A 17,012-nucleotide genomic window follows, 5' to 3' on the forward strand; every position below is an offset into this window, starting at 1 on the left:
GTTGGCCGTTCTATTCGCACAGTGAATGACAGGTGTGTGGAACATCGCCGTCACACGAGGCTACAACAGCCGGAAAAATCGGCCGTAGCAGAACACTGCCTGAATGAGAGACACAAAATGAAATTTGAGGAAACTGTTGTAATTGCTAACATTTCCGGTTTTTGGAATAGTGTGTATAAAGAGGCGATCGAAATTAGGTTGGCTGATAATTTAATCAACAGGGACAATGGGTTTCCTCTTAGCAAAACGTGGAATCCTGTATATCTCGCATCAAAACTGAACGTCCTTCGGTGCGGCCTTGATTGCGATATATCGTTGCCAGCAGTGTTTCACTAAGGGCGGCGCCACCTCCCTGTTTTGGAAGTCAGAAACCGTGATGGGCGGCGCATGCGCCGTGTACTGAACGGTGGCCTATATAGGACGTCGAATTGCAATCTTGCGTCAGTTCTCAGCGGGACTCATCAGCAGAAGCAGCATTTCCTGAAGATGGCGAACAGTTGGATCACCGAAATATCGAGTCAAGTTGATTTTAGGATCCGGCAGCAAACCCGAAAAGACTTTCAAGACTTATTACGCCGGGAAAGCCTACGTAGTCACACTGTCAATGCTCCGTGACTAAAGACGATCGAGACATCGCTGAAGATGCCAGCTGAGGAGACAAGTCCATGGAGCAATGCAATAGATCGCAAAATCTGTCAACGAAAAGGGAACTGGAGATGCCTGGCAGGAGACAAGCCGTAATACAGTTAATGGCGATACTAAAGAAGAGTACAACAAGAACGTAACCATGAGGCATGTGGTTTTCCTGGATAAAGGTGTCCAACAAGGCAGAACCCACACATACCTCGAAAACTCGGTCTTTTAAGAATTCCTGACGGAAACAAGGCATGCGGCCACGGAGGTCCCGTGTGTAGATAGTACAGAGGGTAACAGTCTTCCAGCAGGTGTCATAGGCTTTCTCCAAATCGAAAAACATGGCCACAGCCTGTCATTTCTTCAGAAAACCATTCTTGACGTGGATTGACAAAGCGACAAGACTGTCAACCGCAGAACGGCGTGCTCAAAATCCACACTGTACACTGGTTAGTAAATTGTGAGACTCGAGTCACCATACCAGCTGGGCGTGAATCACACATTCCATCACCTTGCAAACACAGCTGGTGAAGGAAATGAGGCGAAGGTGATTGTCCTTGTCGGGCTTAGGTTTGGGTATGACAGTAGTTTCACGCCAGTGTCTGGGAAACGTGCACTATGCCCAAACGAAATTGTACATGTTAAGGAAAAAGTGCTTGCCCACTAGAAAAAGGTTTGTAACATCTCAACATGAATAACGTCTGGCCTCGAGGGGGAATATCGAAATGAAGTGAGAGCACAATCTAGCTCCCTCATAGAAAAGGTGGCACTGTAGCGCTCGCAATTCTGAGAAGACAAGGGTATCGCCTGAGTTTCCTCCACTGGTTTCTGATGGAGGAAGGCAGAGTGGTAGTGGGTGGAGCTCAAAATCTCTGCAAAATAGCAGCCCAAGCAGTAGGCTCCACTATGATATCATCTGCTACTGCCAGGCTATAAATTGGGGAATGGACCTCTGTCTCAGATACCAGTCGGAGGCTGGTCCGCATGACAGAAGATGGTATGGAACAGTTAAAAGAACCAGTAAAGGAAATCAAACTAGCTTTTCTGCTATACCAAACAATGCAACGGCACTGTGCACGCAACTGTTTGTAACAGATACAGTAGACCATCGTAGGACGATGGTGAAAACGCAGAGAGCACGTACCCACGCATCAATTACGTCGCAGATCGCCTCAGTCCACCAAGGGAGCGGGACCCGGTGCAATAAAGAGGAAGTGCCAGGAATGGAACGTTCTGCGGTGGTAAGGATAATGTTTGTAAGATATTCTACCTGGTTATTGCAACTGAGGAATGTTATTTGTCAAAGCTCGCCAAGGAGGAGCAAAGCCCCCAGTCGGCCTTATAAAACTGTCATTTGGGTGTGCATGTAGTTGGGGGTAGGAGTCAGCAATCAGAAAGCACACACAGGAAATGGTTCTTGAGTACGTGTCAGAGAGAACGGACCACTCGAGATCGAGGGCAAGGTGGGCAGTGCAAATGGACAGGTCCAAATGGGAATAGGTGTGAGTGGAGTTGGAAAGGAACGTGGGTGCTTACGGGTTAAGGCAGATGAGGTTAAGTGATTCAGAAGGTCAGCCAAGAGAGTGTCCCTCTCTGACAGGTTTTTGCCACACCCGAAAGGAGATGGTGAGCTTTAAAGTCACCGAGCAGCAGAAATGGGCGAGGTAGTTGCCCAATAAGCTGGAGAAAGTCTGCCCTGGTGACATCGAATGACAGGGGGATGTGAATGGTACAAAGAGAAATGGTCAAGTGGGGAAGGAAAATGCGGACTGCAACAGTTTGAAGCTGGGCAGTCAGGGAGATGGGTTGACTGAACACCGTAAGGTATGTGCAGCATAACTCCCCCATGAGATGGGATGCTGTCCTCAGAGGAGGGGGTGGAGAGGGTATAGTCAAAGTGGACCAGGAAGAAATGTGAGAGCTCAAAGTGGTTGTTAGGACGCAATTTTCTTTCCTCAAGGCAGAGAACAAGAAGACACTACGATTCCAAGATCAGCCATAAGTCCTCTTTGTGGGATCGAAGGCCGCAAACGTTCCATTGGAGGAGAGTCAGAACGAGGAAAGGGAATGAGGGCTAAGCAGGGATGGCTAGAGGACAAATGTAAGATATGGAAGCTTATATCACTAGAGGTAAGATAGATGCTGCCTACAGGAAAATTAGAGAGGCCTTTGGATGAAAGAACCGTCTGTATGAATATCAAGAGCTCAAATGGAAAACCAGTCTTAAGCAAAGTATGGAGAGCAGAAAGCTGGAAGGACTACATAGAGGGCCTATACAAGAGAGATGAACTTTAAATCAATATTACATAATGGGAAGAGGACACAGATGAAGATGAGATGGGAGACATACTGCGAGAAGAATTTAACAGAACACTGAGAAACCTGAGTCAAAACAAGGCTTCAGGCATAGGTGATAGAACTACTGGCAGGCTTGGGAGAGCCAGCCATGATAAAACTCTTCCATCTTGTGTGCTAGATGTACGAGACACGTGAAATACCCTCAGACTTTAAGAATGTAATCCCATTCCAAAGAAAGCAGGTGCTGGAGACATTCTAATTCTGGCAGAGACAGCAAAGGAGCTAGAAGAGCAGTTGAAAAGAATGAACAGTGTCTTGAAAGGAGGATATACAATGAACATCAACAAAAGCAAAATTAGAGTAATGGAATGTAGTCAATTTAAATCAGGTGACTCTGAGGGAATTAGGTTAGGAATTGAGACACTTATAGTAGTAGACAAGTTTGGCTATTTGGGGAACAAAATAACTGATGGTGGTCAAAGTACAGAAGATATAAAATGTAGACTGGCAATGGCAAGAAAAGCATTTCTGAAGAAGAGAAATTTGTTAACATCGAGTATAGACTTAAGTGTAAGGAGGTCTTTTCTGAAAGTATTTGAATGGAGTGTAGCCATGCATGGAAGTGAAAGATGGACGATGAATGAAGAGCTACTGAGTAGAATTGGGGAGAAGAGGAATTTGAAGGGCAACATGACTAGAAGAAGGAATTGGTTGGCAGGACACGTTCTGAGGCATTAGGGGATCACAAATTTAGCATTGGAGTGAAGTGTGGAGGGTAAAAATCATAGACGGAGACCAAGAGAAGAACACAGTAGGCAGATTCAGAAGGATGTAGGTTGCAGTAGTTACTTGCAAGAGGGTTGCACAGGATGGAGTAGCACGGAGAGCTGCATCAAGCCACTTTTTGGACCGAAGACCACAACAACAACAACAACAACACGTGGGAACTAATGATGGACCTCCCTTTTTCACCACGCAAAGGCCTGCAATGACACTCTGATCAGAGGGGTACGTCTGGATTTCTGCCTTAGTCAGACCATCAGGCAGCCTGGTGTAAATAACACCACGTGAAGAATTCAGCATTCAATGGGCCTCAACACGAAGAGGATAGCAGTGGAGGAGCGGAGCTGCAAGCAGTTGTTGTGCTTGAGAATCAGGAGTAGTCTCCAGAAGCGAAGTTCCACTGCGTAAACGAGAGCACGATTTCACAGGGCCAGCAACTGCATCAACACCTTCCTGAATAATAAATGGCTTTACCGTAGCAAAGGACTGACCGTCTTCAGTACGTGAAACAATGAGGAACTGAGGTTCAGCTGCGAGTGTCTTTGTATTGTTAGCCTCATTCTGTTTACGTTTAGTAGACACCGACTGTGCAGAAAATGATGGGCTCATTGTAAAAAAAATCCCGCATGACTGCCAGAGACTCCAATGGCACGCTGCTTCCAACAGGGGAGGGGGGCTCAGAATGTGGTGAACCTGCCTTAGGTGATTGTTCACTCCTCGGGTCACAACTACCAAACAGAGGGACCAATCACCAATTCGGGAAGGTAGCAGCTCTGGCTACCACCCCTCAATGGGCCCGTCCTGTACCATCTGTATGTGCTAACCCTACCTGGGGCTGGGTACTACGCGTTACCCAGTCACCTCTTGCACATCAGAAGCATGGGCTCGCCTTCAGGAGCACACAGGGAGGAAGAAGACAAACAGAAACCCCAAATGCCAGAGTGGAGGACAGACAGGAGAAGGGGAACAAAGAAAAAAAGGAACAAAAAACAGTGGAGAGACTGTTCTGACATCAGCTACTGAATATGCGGAACACATTTCCAAAAACATCCTAGAATGTTCCCCAAGAGGAGGGAAAAAGAACAGCAAGAGGATAGACGTGCAGCACACGAGGGAAAAGATGCTGCAAAGGCTGGGGCCCCACGGATGCCAAGCACAAACCCGGGAAAGAGCGGCGAGCCCCCTGGGGGCTATCCTCAGTGATCTGTACATTCTTCAAGGCATCTGGTGTAAGAACTGAAGTGAGAGATCTTGCATTATTTTGCTAGACAATGTCATTTGTTACGTAGGTCAGGAAAGATATCACAACAGCCTCCCTTCTACAAAAGCAAATGACCGTGTCCTATACAGTAACTCCCCACACCACGATTCCAACAGTTTGAGAGATGTGGGTCTAGAGAAGCACTGCTTCCTGTGACCTTTCACCAGGCAGTCTATGGATACATTGGTGTCAATCTGACCACCACAGCAACAAGAAAGACTCATCTCTCAACACGACGACAAAATAACATTCGGTGTGCCAGTTCAGTCTAGCTCTGCACTGTGCAAGTCTCTGTTGTCCACGATATGGCGTCAGTTGCGAATGACACGTGGCAAATTGAGATCTCAATCCAGCTTCCAGTGAACTGTTCCTGAGCATTCGTGGTGACCCTCTGCCTGTACCGTCTACCCAGATTTCAGTTGCTGTCTTCCATTTGTTCATCAGAGGCAACTGGGCAATCCTACAACTTCTTGTGGTGTACTCGTTCTGGAAAGATCTGTGCCTGCTCTTCCTGTTACAGTGTCGCTCTAGAGTCCATCTCTCGACCACCGAGACCATCTCGTCACCACTCAATCTGCAGTCATTTCACTACAACCAGCTGTCTGTGCAATACGTCGGTACGACGCTCGTCGTGCCACCGATTCACTTTTTTTCCAATTCTGAAAGACGGTGATATGCTGTACGTGTCCCACACCTCTGGGCGTGCTGTGTTGTCATCTCCACCAGAGAAGTACCAGTAACACTGCACATGCCCAATGACCACCAGCTGCTTATGCTGTTCTTCATCTGTAACAACTGACCTTTTCAGTACTGGAAATAAGCAAGGATAAAGATGAAACTTCCTGGCAGATTAAAACTGTGTGCCCGACCGAGACTCGAACTCGGGACCTTTGCCTTACCATCTGAGCTACCGAAGGACAACTCACGACCGGTACTCACAGCTTTACTTCTGCCAGTACCGCGTCTCCTACCTTCCAAACTTTACAGAAGCTCTCCTGCGAACCTTGCAGAATTAGCACTCCTGAAAGAAAGGATACTGCGGAGACTTGGCTTAGCCACAGCCTGGGGGATGTTCCCAGAATGAGATTTTCACTCTGCAGCGGAGTGTGCGCTGATATGAAACTTCCTGGCAGATTAAAACTGTGTGCCCGACCGAGACTCGAACTCGGGACCTTTGCCTTTCGCGGGCAAGTGCTCTACCAACTGAGCTACCGAAGGACGACTCACGCCCGGTCCTCACAGCTTTACTTCTGTCAGTATCTCTTCTTCAGGAGTGCTAGTTCTGCAAGGTTCGCAGGAGAGCTTCTGTAAAGTTGGAAGGTAGGAGACGAGATACTGGCAGAAGTAAAGCTGTGAGGACCGGGCGTGAGTTGTGCTTCGGTAGCTCAGATGGTAGAGCACTTGCCCGCGAAAGGCAAAGGTCCCGAGTTCGAGTCTCGGTCGGGCACACAGTTTTAATCTGCCAGGAAGTTTAATATCAGCGCACACTCCGCTGCAGAGTGAAAATCTCATTCAAGGATAAAGACGAAAATTTAAGCAACATATAGCACATGCCAAGAAATAGTGGAGCGTCACCCTGATAGCATTTGTTGCAGATTTTCATGGTATAACAACTTCTGTCAGTGTATTACAAGGTCATAGCAACTCTTGGGATGTTCATTCAAGCAAAAATTTCCTGATAACTGTAGATCAAAAGCACTTCACTGTGAACCTAAAACCATAAAGCAACAGCCAGTCAGCACGGTTGAAGTGGGTGCATCGAATGTGGAATCAATGTGTGTCCGTATACGGCACTAGTGTGGACACGAGTGATGGCCTCGCTGACAGCCTGAGTACGTAAGGGCATAACAGCTGCAGGCCGTCAGCAGTCATTCTACTCGACAATGGCCACGGAGTGCTCAGTCAAAAGCTCGTGTCTTCTCAACCACTCGGTGTACCCGGAGGCATAAAAAAAAAAAAAAAAAAGAGGAGGTGAGGCGATGTCCAGCCACTCTGCCACCGGCCGTAAGACTTACCGACCATCCAGTAGTTCCCCTTGCGCCTGTCGACTTCCTGCGGCACTTTGACGAAGCACTTGCTGCTCGACAGTCTGTTCTTGATTGCAATCTGCCAGCCCTTCTGGTCGGGCCCGTAGTACGGAAAGTGCCTTGTGATGTAGGCGTGGATCTGTGGCAGTAATGCCCTCCTGCCAGACAGACAAAAGCAAACATCACAATTCAAACCACCTACAGCATACCCCGAGTCAAAACTAGGGGCAGACAGCACACTTTCTTATTTTCACTAAGTGTGTCTTAAGTCCTCACAGACCTCTCTTCACTTTGTATGGTTGGAAAAATAAATGGTTGTTTTGAAGATTTCCCTCCTGTGAAGTCGATGAGAAGCACTGTTGTCAATATTGTGATGTCTGATTTTATTTGATTATAACTTTGTGGACCATGAAGATGTGACACGCTGCTATTGTGTGTGTGTGTGTGTGTGTGTGTGTGTGTGTGTGTGTGTGTGTGTGTGTGACCACATGATTTTTCCTCGATTTCTCTGTTAAACACTTTTCCCCCTCAGGTGAAAATACACTATACACCTGGTGTAAGAACTTTTCCCAAGTTAAGTGACAATATACTTTCCCTCGGAGCTGTAAAACTTACCAATCTTTAGAATGGTGATGGGTTTATGAACCAGCACAGAACTTCCGGCACTTTGGGAAATGAAACCCAGCAAAAAAAGCGCTTTGGAAATACAGGGTGTTTCAAAAATGACCGGTATATTTGAAACGGCAATACAAACTAAACGAGCAGCGATAGAAATACACCGTTTGTTGCCATATGCTTGGGACAACAGTACATTTTCAGGCGGACAAACTTTCGAAATTACAGTAGTTACAATTTTCAACAACAGATGGCGCTGCAAGTGATGTGAAAGATATAGAAGACAACGCAGTCTGTGGGTGCGCCATTCTGTACGTCGTCTTTCTGCTGTAGGCGTGTGCTGTTCACAACATGCAAGTGTGCTGTAGACAACATGGTTTATTCCTTAGAACAGAGGATTTTTCTGCTGTTGGAATTCCACCGTCTAGAACACAGTGTTGTTGCAACAAGACGAAGTTTTCAACGGAGGTTTAATGTAACCAAAGGACCGAAAAGCGATACAATAAAGGATCTGTTTGAAAAATTTCAACGGACTGGGAACGTGACAGATGAACGTGCTGGAAAGGTAGGGCGACCGCGTACGGCAACCACAGAGGGAAACGCGCAGCTAGTGCAGCAGGTGATCCGACGGCGGCCTCGGGTTTCCGTTCGCCGTGTTGCAGCTGCGGTCCAAATGACGCCAACGTCCACGTATCGTCTCGTGCGCCAGAGTTTACACCTGTATCCGTACAAAATTCAAACGCGGCAACCCCTCAGCGCCGCTACCATTGCTGCACGAGAGACATTCGCTAACGATATAGTGCACAGGATTGATGACGACGATATGCATGTGGGCAGCATTTGGTTTACTGACGGAGCTTATTTTTACCTGGACGGCTTCGTCAATAAACACAACTGGCGCATATGGGGAACCAAAAAGCCCCACGTTGCAGTCCCATCGTCCCTGCATCCTCAAAAAGTACCGGTCTGGGCCGCCATTTCTTCCAAAGGAATCATTGGCCCATTTTTTGGATCCGAAACGATTACTGCATCACGCTATCTGGACATTCTTCGTGAATTTGTGGCGGTACAAACTGCCTTAGACGGCACTGCGAACACCTCGTGGTTTATGCAAGATGGTGCCCGGCCACATCGCACGGCCGACGTCCTTAATTTCCTGAATGAATATTTCAATGATCGTGCGATTGCTTTGGGCTATCCGAAACATACAGGAGGCAGCGTGGATTGGCCTCCCTATTCGCCAGACATGAACCCCTGTGACTTCTTTCTGTGGGGACACTTGAAAGACCAGGTGTACCGCCAGAATCCAGAAACAATTGAACAGCTGAAGCAGTACATCTCATCTGCATGTGAAGCCATTCTGCCAGACACGTTGTCAAAGGTTTTGGGTAATTTCATTCAGAGACTACGCCATATTATTGCTACGCATGGTGGATATGTGGAAAATATCGTACTATAGAGTTTCCCAGACCGCAGCGCCATCTGTTGTTGAAAATTGTAACTACTGTAATTTCGAAAGTTTGTCTGCCTGAAAATGTACTGTTGTCCCAAACATATTGCAACAAACGGTGTATTTCTATCGCTGCTCGTTCAGTTTTTATTGCCGTTTCAAATATACCGGTCATTTTTGAAACACCCTGTATCTTTGATGTACAATAACATGTAAAATGTGCCTTTTCTTATTACAAAAGTATACGCAAAGTAGTTTCCGAAGCACTGAAATACAGACCGACAAGCACTTTTGTCAGCCAATCACAGCTCACATCACATGATCTCACCAGTGAATGACAGCAAATATTCAGAGTATACGACACACGATGTAGTCAATCAGTAGCAACGTCCTCTACATCTACATCTATACTCTGCGAACCACTGTGTGGCACGTGGTAGGGGGAATGTCCCACTGTGCCAGTTATTAGGGTTTCTCCCAGTGCCATTCATGTATGGAGCACAGGAAGAATGGCTTGTTTGAATGCCTCTGTGTATGCTCTAATTATTCTAATCTTATCCTAACAATCCCTACGTGAGGGGTTGTAGCACATTCCTAGAGTAATCACTTAACCGGTTCTTGGAACTCTGTTACTAGACATTCTCAGGATAGTTTACGTCTATCTTCAAGAGTCTTCCATTTCAGTTCCTTCAGTATCTATGTGACACACACTGTCATTAGGCAAACCAGTGACCATTCATGCTGCCCCTCTCGGTATATGTTCATTATCCCTCAGTCCTATCTGGTACGGGTCCCCCACACTTGAGAAATATTCTAGAACTGGTCACACAGAGAGATTAGAGCCCACACAGAGGCATACCGACAATCTTTCTTTCTATGAACAATACGAGACTGGAACAGAAGGGAGAACCGATAGAGGTACTCAAGGTACCCCCAGCCACACACCGTCAGGTGGCTTGCGGAGTATGGATGTAGATGTAGATGATTTGCAAGCAATCTCCTTTGTTGATTGACTGCACTTTCCCAGTATTCTACCAATAAACAGAAGTCTACCACATGCTTTACCCACAACTGAACCTATGTGATCACTCCATTACATATCCCTGCCAAGTGTAACACCGATCGGTCAATCCCAACAGTGACTCACTGATATTATAGTCATATGGTACTACATTTTGCGTTCTGCAATGTGCACTATTTTACATTTCTGAACATTTACAGTAAGCTGCCAATCTCTGCACCATGTTGAAATCTTATCAATATCTGACGCAATATTTATGCAGCTTCTCTCAGATAAAACACACATCAAAAGAAGTTTTGCATCACCCCATTCCCCCGAACTGAAAATCGATGTTGACTGTGGATATTGTATCACAGACACAGTCCCTTTGACTGTTCAGAGATGTCGCTAAACCCACCCAAACATGTAAACAACCACGCACAAGCAGCGCCTATCAGACGGAGGGGGTCCGACAGCCGATCAGTTCCGGTCATTCCACCAGGAAGGAGGTACATGATGGTGTTACCTGTAGTTCAATCGTGCCTAGACGGTCAATACCACAGTTCGATCACACCCGCATTGTTACTTTGTGCCAGGAAGGGCTCTCAATGAGGGAAGTGTCCAGGCATGTTGGAGTGAACCAAAGCGATGTTGGTTGGAGACGGAGGAGATACAGAGAGAGAGAGAGCAACTGTCGATGACATGCCTCGCTCAGGCAGCCCGACAGCTACTACTGCAGTGGGTGACCGCTACCTACGGATTATGTCTGGGAAGAACCCTGACAGCAAAGCCACCGTGTCAAATAATGCATTTCGTGCAGCCACGGGACGTCGTGTTACGACTCAAACTGTGCGCAATAGGCTGCATGATGTGCAATTTCATTCGCTACGTCCACGGATCTTTGCAACCACCACACTGTGCAATGCGGTACAGATGGGCCAAACAACATGCCTAATGGACAACTCTGGATTGGCATCACGTTCTCTTGACTGATGAGTGACGCATATGCCTTCAACCAGACAATCGTCGGAGACGTGTTTGGAGGCAACCAGGTCAGGCTGAACGCCTTAGACACACTGTCCAGCGAGTGCAGCAAGGTGGAGGTTCCCTGCTGTTTTGGGGTGGCATTAAGTGGGGCCGACATACGCCGCTGGTGGTCATGGGAGGCGCCGTACGGGCTGTACAATACGTGAATGCCATCCTCTAACCAATAGTGCAAGCATATTGGCGAGGCATTGATCTCCACAGAAGACATTTGTCCCCCCATCGTGCACATCTTGTGAATGACTTCCTTCAGGATAATGGCATCGCTTGACTAGAGTGGCCAACATGTTCTCCAGACATGAACTCTATCGAACATGCCTGGGATAGATTGAAAAGGGCTTTTTATGGATGACATGACCCACCAACCACTCTGAGGGATCTACGCTAAATTGCCATTAAGGAGTGGGACAATCTGGACCAACAGTGCCTTGATGAACTTGTGGACAGTATGCCATGACAAATACATGCATGCATCAATGCAAGAAGATGTGCTACTGGGTATTAGAGGTACCGGTGTGTACAGCTATCTGGACCACCGCCTCTGACGGTCTTGCTGTATGGTGGTATAACATGCAATATGTGGTTTTCATGAGCAATAAAGAGGGCAGGAATGATGTTTATGTTGATCTCTACTCCAATTTTCTGTACAGGTTCCGGAACTCTTGGAACCGAGGTGATGCAAAACTTTTTTTGATGTGTGTACTTCATTACAGATAACTGCACCATCTGCAAAAAGCCTGATCTTACTATTAATATTGTGTGCAAGTCATTAATATACAACATGAACAGCAAGGGTCCCAATACACTTCCCTGGGGCACACCTGAAGTTACTTCTACACCTGACAATGACTCTCCATCCAAGATAATATGCTGTGTCCTCCCTACCAAAAAGTCCTCAATCCAGTCACAAATTTCACTTGATACCCCATATGATTGTACTTTTGACAATAAGCGTAGGTGCAGTACTGAGTCAAATGATTTTCAGAAAACAAGAAATGCTGCATCTACTTGGCTGCCACGACCCAAAGCTTTCAGTACGTCATGTGAGAAAAGTGCAAGTTGGGTTTCACATGACAGATGTTTTCAAAATCTATGCTGGTTGGCATTGAGGAGGTTGTTCTGTTCAAAACACCTCACCTCATTGTGTTTAAGCTCGAAATATGTTCTAAGATTCTAGAAGAAATCGATGAAAAGGATATTGGACAGTAGTTATGTGGATCACTTCTACTACCCTTCTTGTAGACAGGTGTGGCCTATGCTTTTCCCCAAGAACTGGTCATTGATTTTTGTTCGAGGGATATGCAACAGATTATAGTTACAAGAGAGGCGAACTCAGCTGCAAATTCAGTATAGAATCTGCAGGGGTTCCTTTGGGCCCTGGAGCTTTGTTCAATTTTATTCAATTCAGCTGTTTCTCCACTGACACTAATACTTATTTCATTCATCGTTTATCAGTGGTACCAGGATTGGACTGGGGCAGTCCTCCTGGGTTTTCCTTTGTAATGGAACATTTAAAAATGGAGTTAAACATTTCAGCCTTGTCTTTGATACCCTCAATTTCAGTTCCTGCTTTGTCACCGAGTGACTATACACTAACTTTGGAGCCACTAACAGACTTTACATGTGACCAGAATTTCTTTGGGTTTTGTGAAAGGTCACTCGACAACATTCTGATATGGTAGTCATTCAATGCATCATGGATTCCTCTCCTGACAGCCAAACTTGTTTCATTCAGCATCTACCTATCTGCCTATTGCCCTATGATTTGTTTTATGCCTATTATGCAGTAATTTCTATTTCTTTAGCAGTTTCTTTAGAGTGACTGTATACTATGGAGGTTCCCTTTCATTATGAACTGTTCTCCTGGGTACATATCCATCCAGTGGATGGTCAACTATTCTTTTAAACTTGAACAGGAGTCGTCTACAAGCTCCTGCGCTGTGCTGAAAGTTTCAAGTTCCTCAGTGAGGTACGATACTTCTAATTTTTTATCTAGTTTACGGAACATATGTATCTTTCTACTTGGTTTAGTTGTCCTTTGTACTTTGGTAATCATTCTGCCACAACGATGTCGTGGTCACTGATACCAGTTTCAATGTGGACATACTCAGAGAGGCGGATCTATGTGCTGCCATTAGATGCACTGTTTCCATCATGGTGGGGTACCTAACTATCTGTTCTACGTAGTTTTCAGAGAAAAAAAAAATCAAACAATGGAAAAAGCAGTATGCAATGTAACAATATTATGAGAAGGAAAGTAGCTACTCACCATATAGCGGAAATGCTGAGTCACAGATAGGCACAACAGAAAGACTTGCAATTAAAGCTTTCAGCCATTAACGCCTTCATCAACAACAACAACACCACCACACACACACACACTTCCGCAAACCCAACTCACACAAACAACTGCAGTCATGTGTGTGTGTGTGTGTGTGTGTGTGTGTGTGTGTGTGTGTGCGTGCGTGTATTGTTGATGAAGGCCTTAATGGCTGAAATCTTTAAGGGGACCACACCCCGCCTATCTAACCCATGTTAAATTAGGCAAGTATTTGACCCATTTCTGAAAAAACTATTTGATGCAGGACCTTAATATTTTTACTGTATGTTACATGATGCTGATAGAGTCAACTGTACTAAAATCTACTTTATCCATTTTATAGTTTTTAAGAAATACTTTTTTAAATTTATTAACAAAAAACAAAGTTTTTTCTGCAGAAAATATTTTTTGTGAACTTCCTAATGGAGGAATATTAATGAATGTAGTACCAGAGGTGGCTTTTTATGTTAAGCAGAGTATCTGAAAATTTCGTTCATTTATCTATAATAGTTTCTGATATAATGGGGCATATGTACTGAAAATTTTAGTTTGTGGGAAATTGATTTTAAAGAAAAAACTTTTGAAATTTGTTACTTACAGTTAATTAAAACTGCCCTGCTGCATACAATGGCCCTCCTTTGGCCTCCAGCAGGTCTACCAGATTGTTTTTCCACCTTCCTGGATTTCTGTCTTTCTTTCTTGGCCATATTAAAAGCAGACTGACTGATTTATCAGCTACATCATTTGCATCGGGTCCAATGTCTTGCACAGTAATGCTCATGCCATCCACAGATATAAAATTTTTTGAGTCCCCTGAGATTTTACTGACTGATCATTGATATATAGCATGAAAAGCAATGTACTCAGAACAGAACTCTGCAGTAACCCCCAATAACATGATCCGAATCAGATTCAAATCTCTACCGCCCTTGCAGACACTTAAGGAGAGTACAATAGGTGATGTGGGTATAAAAATGTGAATTTTTTAATGGAAAATTGTTGTTTGGAGTTCTCTAATTTGGTGCATGTTTTGTTGACTTTTCAAACAAAGGAAACTCCAGGTTTGAAAATCAAAAATATAAGGAGAAGGTACATTCCTATTCACTGTAAAGATGAGTTGAGTTGCAGGCAGGAACAACAAAAAGATTGTTACACACTTAGCGTTCCCCCCCGCTCCCCCATTCATACAAGCAAGCAAGAACACCTCATGCACACGACTGCCATATCTGGCAGCTCAGAATGAAATGCCACTGGCATTTTCTAGTCATGCCTTATATTCTCCTAAACACGCCATTAATGCCGTGCTACTGTCTCAAATACAAAACAATGAAACTGAATTTTTTGTGCTGACTTGTGCCCTGAAATCAAACTGTGATTCTGACGACAAATTATGTGCACCGAGATGTTCCACTGCTCTCTTGTATATTGAATCTCAAAAACTCCAGAAGTGACTAATTGCTAAGACAGTGGCCACTAATTGCAAAGGGAAAACAAATATTAAAAATCAGTTCCAACATGATATTTTATAGCAGGAATTATATAAAGCAAGGGGATTCTCTACAAAAGGAACAGCTGCTAAGCATAGCTAAATTTAGGGAATTGTTCCATATGGGTGTGAAATATGAATGGTAGGCTGTTACAGGGAATGTTAAAGATCAGATGCTCTGATCAAGGAAGGAGTTATGTCGTCCTCTAAAAGGTCAAGAAAAAATGCCTAATAAAGAAAGAAGTGAAAGTGTTGAGCACATATTATAACATAGCTCATTTTTGCAACCTACGGTTGGTGGTACATGGGAAGGCCTAGATATGTGAATGAAAGACAAACAAAGTCGTGCGGAGCAGAAGATGTGAAAACATCAATAAATTTAACATCAATGTTGGGGACCAGAAAATAGGCGAAGTGAAGTAATTCTGCTACACTGGAAACAAAATATGACATGAGAGATATGAAAGAGGGTATAAAAAGTAAACTAGCATAGCGAAAGAGGTCACTCCTGGTCAATTGAAGATTCATTAGAGGTAGAAACTTCTGAAAACATATATTTGGAGTACAGCATGCACAGATGTGAATCATGGACTGTGGGAGAAGGGAAAACAAGTATTTGAGAGATGGTTCTACAGAAGCAAAAACTAAATTATGCCAACTGATGAGCCTAGAAATGAGATGTTTCTCTGCAGAATTGGTGAGCAGAGAAACATGTGAAAAACAATGACGAGAAGAATGGGCAGGCTGATGGAACGTGTATTAAGACATCCGGGAGAAAGTTACTTGGTAGTAGAGGCAGTTCTAGAAGGTAAAAACTGAAGGGGAAGACTGAGATTAGAATATTTCAAACTAATAAATGAGGATCTTACGAGAAGAGACTGAACAGGAAATGAAATGGCAGCAGTTACGTCAAGCCAGTCAGAAAACTGGGGACAGAAATGGAGGTTCTTATCCTCGATGTCGGATAGAGCAATTATTTGATACGATGATAGCCGACAAGGAGAACAGGTGAAGAAATGCGTAAAATCATCTTGTTGCTGATGACCGAGAAACAACACCAACACGTGTACACAACACGTATGAGATATCACAGGAAGTGCCAAATTATGGTCACACGTATTAAGGATGCTATAGTGTATATTCGTGAAGGGACTTCACAGCAGTGCTACCAACCTGTGTGGAGAATGCTCTATTGCCATAGCAATGAGCTCTGTGTAGCTGAACGGTGGCTTCGTACTGGCAGTAACGGCAGAACCAGTGTCGCTGAGGCGTTGCTCCTCGCCCACCTCTCTGCCAGCACTGCCCGCGGCGGTTCCCACACTGTCGATACCAGTGCCACCGCCGCTACCGTTGACGGTGACACCGGATGTGGATGCCAGAATAGTCGTGTCGCCTGTCGACACCGTTTTGTCCGACGCCAGGGTGTCGTCCTCGCTGCGGCCACTGCCAGGGTGGGACGAGTCGGGGGCTGCCTGGTCACCGTTGCCAACCTCAGGCGGGGTGGCGGTACTATTTAAATGGACAAACACAATATTCAGTCAAAAATGGCTCTTATCACTAAGGGACTTAACTACTCAGGTCATCAGTCCCCTAGAACTTAGAACTACTTAAACCTAACTAACCTAAGGACATCACACACATCCATGCCCGAGGCAGGATTCGAACCTGCGACCGTAGCGGTCACGCGGTTCCAAACTGAAGCGCTTAGAACCGCACGGCCACACTGGCCGGCACAATATTCAGTCATTAAAGATCCGAGGAACTCTATATTGGTTACAGAAAGACATTCAATTACATCTACGAAGCATACCTAGAACTGAGACCAAAATGAATAATTTACTACAGGATGTAAAATGAACTACTTAGTAGCTGAGAGAGACTACAAACTAGATTTTTTTTGGTACATTACCTGACAGATCGTGGGACACATACTATGTACCTGTAAAAAATCAGAGGCCTAATGAATGACAATCACACCTGTGGCACTGTAGACACTCTGGAGCATGCTCTGGGACTGTGCACTACAAAGATATTGTAGCGGGTCGTAGTCCCCAGGTACAGCGAGCACCGGGTCTCGAAGCACCACTGAGGAAGA

General features: G+C 45.1%; 1 protein-coding gene across 1 annotated transcript in view; it reads right to left on the bottom strand.

Annotated features, from left to right (window-relative positions):
• Window positions 1-17,012, bottom strand: part of LOC124720207 (forkhead box protein G1-like) — a 29,343-nt gene that overhangs the window by 4,357 nt on the left and 7,974 nt on the right. Inside the window, exons 2-3 of the mRNA XM_047245530.1 lie at window positions 16,091-16,426; window positions 6,991-7,160 (exon numbers count right to left, since the gene is read on the bottom strand). Coding sequence (XP_047101486.1) covers window positions 6,991-7,160; window positions 16,091-16,426 — 506 coding nt within the window. The remainder of the gene's footprint in view (window positions 1-6,990; window positions 7,161-16,090; window positions 16,427-17,012) is intronic.

This window comes from Schistocerca piceifrons, chromosome 11 (assembly GCF_021461385.2).
Source record: "Schistocerca piceifrons isolate TAMUIC-IGC-003096 chromosome 11, iqSchPice1.1, whole genome shotgun sequence".
NCBI classification, from domain to species: Eukaryota; Metazoa; Arthropoda; class Insecta; order Orthoptera; family Acrididae; genus Schistocerca; species Schistocerca piceifrons.